Source organism: Anneissia japonica, unplaced genomic scaffold (assembly GCF_011630105.1).
Source record: "Anneissia japonica isolate Jap-2015-1 unplaced genomic scaffold, ASM1163010v1 scaffold1208_len1460985_cov181, whole genome shotgun sequence".
Taxonomy (NCBI): domain Eukaryota; kingdom Metazoa; phylum Echinodermata; class Crinoidea; order Comatulida; family Comatulidae; genus Anneissia; species Anneissia japonica.
This window is the reverse complement of record NW_022688484.1, coordinates 477,352-490,090: the sequence shown is the minus strand read 5'-3', so window position 1 is coordinate 490,090 and position 12,739 is coordinate 477,352. Positions and strand designations below refer to the sequence as shown.

At 39.1% G+C, this 12,739-nt stretch overlaps 1 protein-coding gene across 1 annotated transcript in view; it reads left to right on the top strand.

The window, feature by feature from the left end:
• The first annotated feature begins 3,068 nt into the window (after window positions 1–3,068).
• The window catches only part of LOC117122201, a 42,473-nt gene continuing 32,802 nt past the window's right edge, over window positions 3,069–12,739 (top strand). Inside the window, exons 1-4 of the mRNA XM_033267710.1 lie at window positions 3,069–5,799; window positions 7,188–8,156; window positions 9,675–11,178; window positions 11,519–11,809. Coding sequence (XP_033123601.1) covers window positions 3,295–5,799; window positions 7,188–8,156; window positions 9,675–11,178; window positions 11,519–11,809 — 5,269 coding nt within the window. The 5' untranslated portion in view covers window positions 3,069–3,294. The remainder of the gene's footprint in view (window positions 5,800–7,187; window positions 8,157–9,674; window positions 11,179–11,518; window positions 11,810–12,739) is intronic.

Sequence of the window (12,739 nt, the reverse complement as noted above, 5' to 3'; positions counted from 1 at the left end):
GGGTACCATGTTTGTCCCACATGGGGCTTTGGTGGAGAATACGAGGGGCCCCATATGGGCAGACCCATATTACATCCATATGGGCCAGAAAATAATGGGACCCATATACCACCCATGTGCAATTGCATATGGGTACCATGTGAGAATCCCATATGCCATCCATGTACAAATATATAAGGGTACCATGTGGGCCCCATAGGGGTTCTCTGAAAGATGTGGGCCCCACATGGGGCTTGGGTGCAGAATTTGGAGGTTTCCTCAAGGATAGCCCATATGTTACCCATATGGGTCGGGAAATATAGATCCCATATGGGAAACCCATATACCACCCATGTAAAATTGCATGTGGGTTCCATATGGGCCCCAAATGGGTTATATCTGGGCTATGGGCTAAATCAGATGGGCCCCACATGGATCTTGGGTGCAGAATCCGGAGGTTTCCTCAAGGATAGCCCTAGATGCCCATATGTTAACCATATGGGTCGGGAAAATATAGGTCCCATATGGGAAACCCATATACCACCCATGTAAAAATGCATGTGGGTTACATATGGGCCCCAAAAGGGTTATATCTGGGCTATGGGCTAAATCAGATGGGCCCCACATTGATCTTGGGTGCAGAATCCGGAGGTTTCCTCAAGGATAGCACATATGGTACCCATATGGGTCAGAAAATATAGGTCCCATATGGGAAACCTATATGCCACCCACATACAATTTAATGTGGGTTCCATGTGGGCCCCAAATGGGTTATATCTGGGCTATGGGCTAAATCAGATGGGCCCCACATGGATCTTGGGTGCAGAATCCGGAGGCTGTCTCTTATACACATCTAGATGTGTATAAGAGACAGTATCTGGGCTATGTGGGCTAAATCATATGGGTCCCACATGGAACTTGGGTGCAGAATCCGGAGGTTTCCTCAAGGATTGCACATATGGTACCCATATAGATCTGCATATGGGCACCATATGGGTCCCTTATGGGCTTGTTACCTGGGAATGGTTCGCTGCAACCGAAAGAAAACTGAAAAATAAAAAAACAATTTAGAAAGTAAACAAGGAAAAAAGAGAGGTTATTAGAAAGCTTAGTTTTTAGCTTTTTTTCGTTTATTTATTTTTAATTTTTTATATATTTTAATTTTTATCTTAGATGTGAGGTTTGAGGTACTGTAAGTGTTTCTGTGTTCTGCACTTGAAGTTCTGGAGTGCCACTATAGCAATATTCCCCACCACACTGTCTGGAAGAGATTTTACAATATATATATATATATATATATTGTAAAATTCATTATACATTATATTCACCAGTATATAGTTTTCAATATGGCGACGAATTGCCATCACGGATATATTATAAATATACTTAGGTATGCCTATTCAGATCATGTTTGTGTACGTCACGAAATATTACTCAGCCAATCACAATATGTGTTTAAATCATTAGGGCCTACTGCGGGTGTTAGCAGAACTTTATTTTGAATAACTTTTTATCTCCTTTTAGTATTTCATTTTTTTTTTCAAATTAATGGAAACCTAATGATTAAAAGATAGTGATTTACAAGTACAAAGGAGAAGATTTATTGTATAATAATGTATTCGATAAAAAAAAATATATCTTAATGTTACTGCTGCATGTCTTACACAAAACATAATTACCATGATTAATCACGATTCATGTTTTATTAATTCTCTAAACGCACCGTAATTGATTGCAGTTATATTAAATACAATTATCATACAGCTGCATGTTCTGCTGTTTTGTCACTGTATTCGTTTCCATGACGAGGCTTCGTTCGCTGCTACTAACGATTTTAGATTTCATGTATTTGTACGTTTTGTATACAAATCATTTTGATTCTAAAGTATTTAATAATTGTTAGGTTTCTTGTACGATTTTTGTGTAATAAAATACCTCCGATTGTATTCTAATCTGCGGCCTCTCACGAGAGGGTTGACAACAGGACAACATTGTCCTCCCTCGAGAGGGATAACAACAGGACAACATTCGATGAGAGATATGCTACAATGTACCATCATGTCCTTTATTCGAAGACTGTATTTACCTATAAAGTTTAACAGTGTTAACGGCTATCTTGATTTATGTTATTATTTATTTCCAGCCGCACTTTAGGTGCACCATTATTGTGTAATACCTGTACAATGTAGCTGACGGCCGGTTATTTGAATCAGCTCAACCATGAAGCCTCTGTGTTCTAATGGTTACGGTATGAAATTCGCCTTGACAGCGAGAGGTCACAGGTTCGAATCCTGTCGGAGGCATTTTATTACACAATGTACAGTCTAGTTTAACTGTTATCTTTAATATATAAAACAAATTAATAATCTTTTATATAATTAAACAAATTTGCATTTATAATGCGCCCTTTACTGGTGTTTCACAGCGCTGTAAGATCATTAATCTTATTGGAACATGTGAGGTGAACCTTTAATCGATTCTAGAGTCTACTAATATGTAAAAAGTATAAATATAATTTCCTCACTGAGGCTATATTTAAGTGCAGCCCATCGAAGATGAGTGTGGTTACGGATCTACACCGTTTCTTCGATAGTATATTCAAAGATGTAGTGGCGGTAGAGATGATGGCGTTAATATAACAATATCAATTATGAGTTAAAGTGACGCTTGAATATAACGGAACTGAACACCACCTGCCAATAAAAAATTACTAGCCTAATAATAATATGTCGAATAATTGCGTGGCGCGTGCCTTTTCTGATGAATAATTTTCTGATATATATTCCTACAAACGTATTTTATTTGATTTAACTTACTGGTCATTAGAATGTTATGCTAATGAAACCTCTACAGCATTAATATTGATTAAGAGCTGGTTGAACTAAACTTATACTGTTTATTCGCTGCCAAGGAACAGAATCGATTGTATTATTGTATTATTCAGCGTATTGCACCGTGATTGGATGCAAAGAAGATATTGCTGCATCACGCACTTTGTGATTATCGTGTTCGTGTACAATAGTAGTCACCCAAATTTGATCATTAATATTACTAAATCGAACACAATACAGTATGATAATATGCAATATGCTAATGCGATCTCAGAACACGGAGCAGATAAAGAAGAATTTAGCTTGTAATCGATAGCATATTGACATCTTTATATGAGAACTTTGTAGAACTCAAACGACTGTTGCTTTTGCATGAAAAAGATGTCGGCCACGAGTTCCCCACTTTCACCGTGGAATTTATTGTGCGTCTAAAGTACAACATAACCCATAAGGAAGTCAACTGGTTAATCTGGTCGAAATTAAAATGGCACTGATACGGTTCTTAATATACCAATGTATATTCTTGAGCTGCTGTTTATTATTGACATGTCACGCTAAGGCGATCCAGAAAGAACGCACTAGAAGAGCCGAAGACACTGAAATTCGTGAAGACGAATTTCCTTGGCCAAACTTTGATTTTACTGGGGCTAGTTGGTCTTCCTACGAAAAATGGACGGCTGATTGGAATGACCAAATGGAACTGTATGAAGAACCAGGTGAGATTATTCCGGGATTCACTTTTACTGATGCGTTGAACATGTTGGGAAAAATGTATAACTCTCCGGACCTACGTCATGTCATGGATGTCTTCTGCTCAGACGCCGGGCGCCAAGTCCATAGATTCCTCGGCATGGATGGAGAAATGGTCCGTCTCGTCTGCCTAACCATCAAAGATGCTGTGAGCAAAGACATGCCGATCGAAGGAGTGGACTTGGTATGCGAAATGCTAGTGGGAGGACTAAGTAACGATTACTCTATCGACTATGGACACTCATCCTATCATGAGAGAAAGAAGAGGTCCCATCCCGGAGATAGAGTTAGTGGCGGTATGCCGACAGTAGGGTATGGCTCCTGGGGCGATATGGGATACAGATCTGACCATGAAGACGCTTACTACAACGGGGAGAGTCATTATCCAGATATCGAGAACCCGATAGCTGAAGCACTAGGATTAAACTCATCCAATATCAATATTACATGTCACGATGCCTGGAACGTTATCACAGAAGAAACTCAACCCGCCACTTCTGTTTTTGACGATATTGTGGTTGAATACTTCCATTATTTTGCCAACTGGGTCTGGAATGGGTGCGTTGCACATCATATGAATGCCACCTGCCACGGCGACATGTGCTACAGCGAATTGCATGGGTTCTTCAACCGCGGCCATAATTTAAGAGAAGCCGGTGATGTATCTCGTCAGGTTATGTTGGCTATGGAATTCTTGACCCACAAATTTGGACATTTCGATGAATGGATTGCAGACTCGGAATGGAGTGCAGACTGGGAATGGACTGCAGATTGGGATGTGGAGATAAATGCCGGAAATACCGTAAGTCCTTCACCTTCGGTCACATTTCCAGATGGAAGTTGGAACGATTTAGGCTTATCTTCTAACTATGACTACGGGACAGAAACAGAAATTCATCATGGCATTGGATCAGTCGTTGTAAATGTTTTCGCATACCTTGCTGGATTCAATGCAACGGATCAATTATGTGACCATGTAGTGGGCTACCCGACCATTGAGGGCAATGACAATGTAACTAACTTGATTGAAGAGATACTAGTACCACAGTTCTACCGTGTTTTAAATGACTCATTGTACTGCAGCGGTCTTCTACGACGAGCCATTACCAATATGAACGATACATATTCACAGGAGCTATGTAAAATTATACATGACTCGTTCGCCACTGAGCAAACACCTTCTCCCATGATGTCCGGCTTTAATGGAAACTGGTCATCTGAAGAAGGTGTGCCGGAATTTGTCTGGGGTGGAACATCTTTTTTTGACAGTCTACCGCACGTGCCTCTCGAAGTATGGGTCCCACTGCTTGGTCAAATGTACTATTCGCATAGCATTTTTGAAGCTGTTCAAAACGCCTGCAATTACTTTCCAACTTACATGGTTGAAAAGCGTCTAGCGTCAATGTGTAGAAGTATCCAAGGAGACGAATTTGACGCATTTATGAACACATGCCATTCATTTGGCTTCGAATGGTGGGAACCAGAATTCCTTGACTACTTCTTTTCAGACTTCGATCCTGGTGAATGGTTGTTTGAATCAGACTATTGGGGACACTATAATCATTGGGAACATTATGGCCCTTGGGGACATCATGGGCATCATAATCAAAGCCATAACTATAGCTACATGCAACATGGATCCCACTATGACTATTGGGGACATAATGGCTACTGGGGACACGAAAACCATAGCTATAGCTACATGCCACATGGATCCCACTATGACTCTTGGGGACATCATGGGCATCATAATCAAAGCCATAACTATAGCTACATGCAACATGGATCCCACTATGACTATTGGAGACATAATGGCTACTGGGGACACGAAAACCATAGCTATAGCTATATGCAACATGGATCCCACTATGACTCTTGGGGACATCATGGCTACTGGGGACACCAAAACCATACCTACAGCTACATGGAATATGGATCCCACTATGATCCTTGGGGACATCATGGCTACTGGGGACACCAAAACCATACCTACAGCTACATGCAAAATGGATCCTATTACTGGGGAAGTACGTGGCATGATAGTTGGACTTATGGTCCTTGGGAACCATGGTACTACTATGGTGAAGACAGAAATGAGATTGTTTTGCATCAAATTTATAATGACTTCGAGTATGCGTTTCAATCAGTGTCGCATGTTTATAACACGTATGACTCTTCAGATGTCTGTTACTATTTTGAGGATATACTCCAATGGGATAACCAGGACATAGGATTTACGGTAATGCATTTACATATTTCATTGTAAATTTATATGGAGGCAAAACAACTACACCGGTCCATTAACAACAACAAAAACACAGGGAGTCCATGCATATTATGTAAAACACTAGATAGATCATTATGATGATATGTTTCGCCGGATACTAATCAAATCAAATAAATTTATTGGAAATAACTTTTGAATCAGGGGCACACATAGGCTTACATTGATGGTGCATCCTTATACAAAACAAACACCAATTGTACATACAATACAAACAATTAACTATTCTACATAACTACAAGGATGACAATCTTGCACAAACTGTAACATAATTTGTATATGTACCTGCATTAATGCGTGCATTCTTATACAAAACAAACAAAAAAGTTTACATACAATACTAACAATTAACTATACTACATACTAAACTCTCGATGTTCCCTGATACAAGAATGAAAATTTTGCACAAACTCTAACATTGTATACCTGTTATATAATATAGGCTTTATAGTATAGCCTGAGATAATTATTGTTTAGGTATAACAAAATTAGACGTACTGAACATGAAGTTTAAATAAAATTAAAGCGAAACAAAAATAAAACTCTACAAAAACACTTCAACTTCAAACAGTTGTATATATACATAATATGATATAATAAAACGTCAATAGCTGAGTGATGACGTCCACTAGAGTTATGAGTAAATCGGTGTTCTTAATGCATCATGAGAAAATTTCCCAGCAGGATTAAAATCGAAAAAAGGTACTGGGTTTGGTCTACAGGAGCTTGTGCTTCGTAAAGGTAATTCCATTCATAGAAGAAGCCTTTAATGGTGAAAGCGTACATGTCATTAACCATAGTAGGCCTAGCTAGGTCGATACATTCCGGCTATATAAAAGTAAAGGCTTCTTCTATGAATGGAATGACGTATACGATACACGAGCTCCTGTACACCAAACCCAGTACCGTTTAGATTTTAATCACTTTGAAATATGCCTACCCCGATTTGCTTCCAAAAGCTGTTATTGTACATGACCATTGTTGCGTTTTTGATTTTACTAATTATTAAGAACCATCACTGTTGTCGTGTTTCAGCTGGAGGGCTGAAATACAAGTTATGATAGCGCACCGTCTTTCGAATGAGACCCTGCGATCCCATCTGAGCGATAGTCAGGGTAATCTCTGGATCCGCGCCTGATTTATATACAGTAATAATTACAACGCAGCAACTGACTTACAATGCTGATTTAAAAATCCCGTTGTTCCGTAGTACTAAAATTCACATACATATTTTTTATAAACATGTATTTTATTCAACTAGACATAAACAACACAGTCAAGACTTATTTAATTACTTTTCTAAAATCAAACATTATAATCGCCGATACATTTTATACTTACAGTTTAAAGACGTATTGGAGAGGTTTTTTGAGAATATGATGTACACTCGTGCTAGTGATTGCGTGGAATACATGAACTTCATAGATTGCGAAGACTGTGAGGAGCCGACTCATCAGCCGAGCCCGAGTGAAGCACATTCTGAGGATGGTGAAATGCTCGACGTCCTGGAGTATGTAAGGGTAGCTTTTACTTTCTTAAGCCGTTACGACGACTCTTACCAGTTCTGTTCCGTGGTAGTCAATGCCACTGGATACTATTCTTCTTCATATTCTGACGCTGGCAACGGAAGTCTACGAGTTGACACAATTGAGCGCATGGTTAGGACATTTTATGACATCCTTTATGACGCTCGGATTTGTGAGGATTTCATCGAAGCCTTCGAAGAAGCAGACTACCCGCTTTATTTAGAGGAGTGGACTGGCATCAGTGATCCCGGAGCACTATGCGAGATGGTAGCCACAGCAATGAACCCAACGCTGTCCCCGTTAGACTACAGCGAGGCCGTATTTGCAGATACAGATTCAATGAGTTCATTTGGCCTCGAATTTTTATTTTTAAACTACCTGAATTTTAAACAGATTCTCGGCATTTTCGGCGTAATGAAGCGGGACGAGTTGGCTTCGGAATCGATGAACGCACTATGCAGCTACCTTGTGCCAGGGTTTCAATACATGGACGATAACAAGCTTCCAGCACTCTGTGAAGGTATTAGAGAAGATGATATGATTGAGTTTCATAACGCCTGCGTTGAACTTGTCGACGAATTTAACGAAGGACGTCAGCACCATTATGACTACGACGGATACCACGAACATGACTACTATCACTACGAGCAAGACATTCCGGATGAAATACTACGGGACTTTGTGAATGCCTTATGGGTGATTGATGTTAATTATGAAAGTCCGTACGATATCTGCGGCTTCGTTTCTGATACAATGGAATGGGATTACACTGAAGCAGCATCAGCGGTAAGTCAATGATTATACAATTGAGCTGTTTTTTTTTTGTTTTTTTTATTTTTTTATTGACCTTAAACTCTATCCACAATTTCAATTTTTATGTGACACATGCCTGTAATATGCCCACAAATTGGTTTGATATGACAACATCCCATTTCCCCTTTACGCTAAGGCAATAGCGAAAGAGTGCATAATGCGTCGCTAAGAGTCTTGAGTGTTGTCTGCTGATTTATGTCCTTTGCCACACAATCATCATAACTACGTGCGGGACGTCTCATACAAAGAACATCAGATATTCTTGGCACTATAGCAGTGAAAAGCAAATTTGGCTCGACGTTAAGCGAGGATGGTTGAGAAAGGAGCATCTTCCATAATGCTTTCTCATGCACATACGTGCTTCCACCCCTTCAATGCGCTACTGCGTCACATTCTTAGCAACGTTATCTAGTTAGGCCTATGGGTCATTCGGGCTCAAATCGGCCAGAAATTTAAAAGTGCCCCTGTGACTCCTCTTGGCTTTTCCTTTAAAAATTGTAAAAAACATCTTGCTATGTCAAAAGAAAGAATCCAAAATTTCAGGATATCAGGTCAAAGTTCAAGTCACAAATACTGACTTATTTGTGATTTGAACTCTGACCTGATATTTAGAATACATTAAAATCTGTCTATTTTAAAAAAATCAGTTCACACTGAAGGAGTTAAGAAACTAAGTTTAAACTTTCTACTTACAATGATGATATGTGTATCTGTATAACTGGTATATATTTCACATTTAATATTAGGTGTCCACGGTGTCATTCGGTGGGTCATTATAGGGGGTGTTTTTAGGGAGAAAGGTCCTGCAACCATATTCGGGACCCCATCATACCTTCATTATTGCTCTAATTACCTGCAAACTTAGGCCTATATGTAGTATTATAAGCATATTCATCACATGTTTAATTTTAACTTCCTTACTTATATAATAATAAGATATGGCCCTCCGAAAAAGCGAAAATCTATTTTTGAGCAATGTTTCGGGAGATTTTTGGGGGCGTATAACATACTAATAAAATATGCTACCCAAATTTGAATGCAGAATGGTATTTCTTGAAAAAGGGGCCAAATATCAGTCTATGTAGCAGTTTACAACTTTTTATCTTCGTTATTCCAGTAGCTTTAAACCGTACAAAGTCAAAGGAGCCATTACTGGAATGAAAAAGGGGCGTGGTACCTAAATTTCAAAATGTCATATCTTAAAAACCACTTGGAAATTGAAATTTTGGATTCTTTCTTTTGACATGGAAAGATATTTTCAGAATTTTTTAATGGAAAACCCAAGGGGGGGGGGGTCACATCTGCATAGTGGTTGATTTGAGCCGGAATGACCCCTATATAGGTTCAATGCGTATACTCTGACGTTAACTGCCCTCTCCATCTGGGGAGTGTGGTGTCACGATATTATTTAGACTGTGTTTAAAGCACAACGTTGCCATCAATCATTATCTATGCCTTGGCTTCGAACTTTTTCAATTTGTTTTCCAACAGATTACTAACGTTCTTCACCAATTCTTCATTAACGTCATGTATTCTCGCAATAGTGACTGCTATGATCACATTATGGATGAGGACTGCGTTGGCTGTGGATATAGCATTCTAACAACACTAGGCCCACAATTCGAAGATGAGGGTGAGGGTGATGGTGAGATTGATAATGGTGATGATGCTGAGATACCGGTACTAGACTACCTGAAGGAGGCGTTCGTCTTCCTTGGTAATTTTAGGGATAGTTATAAAATGTGCTCGGCTGTCATTAATGCTACTAGTTGGAATTATGACCTCTTGTGGCATCAATCTGGAGAATTGCAAAACGATTTGGCTGCCCGTTTCACAGACACGCTCTATAACATATTCCACGATGCGTCCCTTTGTGAGAGATTCGTTGCTCACTTTGATCTGCAAGGTCTTCGGCTTCCTGTCGAAGAGCTAACAGGCTATGCTCCCAGTGATGCGTGCCGGAGGTTAGCTGAAGCGATGGATGTGACGACGGCTAACGTGCAATTTGACTACCCAGAATTCCCAAGTGAGTTACCGAGCTCGTTCGATTTGGACGAAAACATCCTACAAGGCAGTGTGTTCCTACCTTACGTGACCTTTGACCAATTCATTGGAATCATTGGCGAAATAAAGCGTCAAGACAACGGTCTGGGTGTTTACAACATCATCTGCAGTCACTTGGAGCCAGCTCTGAGGTTGCTAAATGTCAATGGTATTGATATGATATGTGATGCTATCGAGGATGGAGACTTACAATCTACAGAAGACAAATGCATCCAAACCCTCGTCCCATTATACTACGGCGAAGATTTTCCTGTCGGCTTACGGCCACTTGATTTTGATGATCTGCTTGAAGATCTCATGACTGTTGTTGGTTACGACGAAGACCTGGACGTGTGCCCGAATGTTGATCACATAATAAATGGCGACAAATCACCAAAAGTAATGATTACCGAAGCCATCGACGTAGCCTTGAGGAATGTATGGGGTGTAATTATTGGTGTGTGTCAAAGCTGGGATGAAATCATCAACATGATATCGCCCGAATCATCGTTCTTTGCCAGACCTCATAGCTGGACCAACTACGATTACGCTGTTGGCAATGAGTTACATGCTGTCAGTTTGATAACTGAAGGCGATAATATAATTGGAATCCTCACAGGATTTGGTAATATAGCTGGTACATGCGATGCAATCTTAGAAGCCGAGGATCAAGGCAATCTTGCTGTGCATGATCTGCAAGTCTTGCTGCGCGAAAGAGGGCTGGGTCTCATAAGTAACGTCGAGAGATGTAAACTGTTTGTCTCATCTGCGTTTGATATTCTAACTGATTTCTTCACTGACTCTTCTTCATCTTCGTATATGCGATATTCGTGGATGTCGTGGTACAAAGAAGAACATAATTTCGAACCAACTTTTGAATACATCACTGGTTTTGAAGACTATTCAGGATTCTGTGAAGCTCTTGTCACCGCAATGACACAAGAACCAGTTGGTAAGTTAAAAAAAATATAATAAACAACCAACTACCAACAATGTAATGATTGTTTATTATTATATCATTATAATTAACTTCACGGGCGCGTGGAAAGTAATGCAGTGTACTCATGCGTGTAATGTTCTAAGAGATGGAAAGATAAGTGAAGAGAAATTTGCTTTAATAAGTAACAATTTCATTTAACATCCTTAGCTCACAATTATTAATTGGCTTTTCTTAACACTTGACAGCTAACGTACTGTATCATCAATTGTGAGTACTCTTTGTATTAATTTGCAGTTCATTACCTAAAACCACATTAGCAAATTATTACACAATTATTATTGAAAACTTTCAGAAATATGCCGTGGACTTGTGGATTGTACCGGTGTTTGCAACGGCGACGCTCAATTTGACTGCGCCGGTATATGTAACGGACAGGCCGTTGTCGACTGTGCTGGAGAATGTAACGGCGCCGCGACGACGAACCAATGCGGCGAATGCGTTGAAGGACGGACGCGTCGCTCGCAAAATTTCGGCATGGATAAATGCGGAATGTGCAGGAAGAGAATCGGATATATAGAAATGTGGGACTGTGCTGGAACATGTAACGGTACGGCATACCTTGATCGATGCGGCGACTGTGTTGGTGAGTCTTAAGCATAGAGTTATAATGATAATATTATTGTTATAATAGCTCTACACTTCTCTTCTTTTTATGAGAACCAGTAAAGTCCAGGCTCAGTGTTCTTATTTTTGGCCGATTTCAAGCTCAAAATGTTCTTATTTTGTTAATTATTTTCACACACTTTTCAAACATCGAAAATTATTATTCTACAGCCGTATATTACTGTACTGTAATGAAGAGGGTAAAGAAATGGTAGCCAAGAAAAAAAAAATCAAGGGACCTTTTTGCTAAGCTCAGTCCCTTGGATATTGTTGTTTAGGTCACCACGCGCGTTCCTGGACCTGTTCTCATTGGGCAGTTGTTATGTTTGATTGACACTCCGGAAATGTCCATTTTAAACGATTAACGATTAATGTAAAAAAAGCTACCTCACACAACGATATTTTTTTCTGAAGCATATCGTCTACGAAGCGTGTAGGCATACAATAAAGGATTCAGATGAATGAGCAGAAGTGTGTATCGATCAAGAATAACACAAAATATCCAATTTTTAAATATAGGTGACCTTGAGAGAGAATATATATATATATATATAATATATATATATAGATATTTATGTATATATATGTAATTATTTATGTGTATATATATACATTTATATATATATATATAATATAAATCAAGATAGCCGTTAACACTGTTAAATGATATATAAATCATCAAAGAAAGGTAAGTGCAGTGTATTTACCTTTCTTTGATGATTTACATATATATATATATATATATATATATATATATGTGTGTGTATATATAGTTGGCTTAAACCAGATCATACAGACACGAGTGCTCAATGCAGTATATAGCAGAGCAGTATAGACAAATAAAACATGTAACACTGATTAATGACTCAACATTTTATTGCACTATGGATAGATCTAAGCTGTTATATAC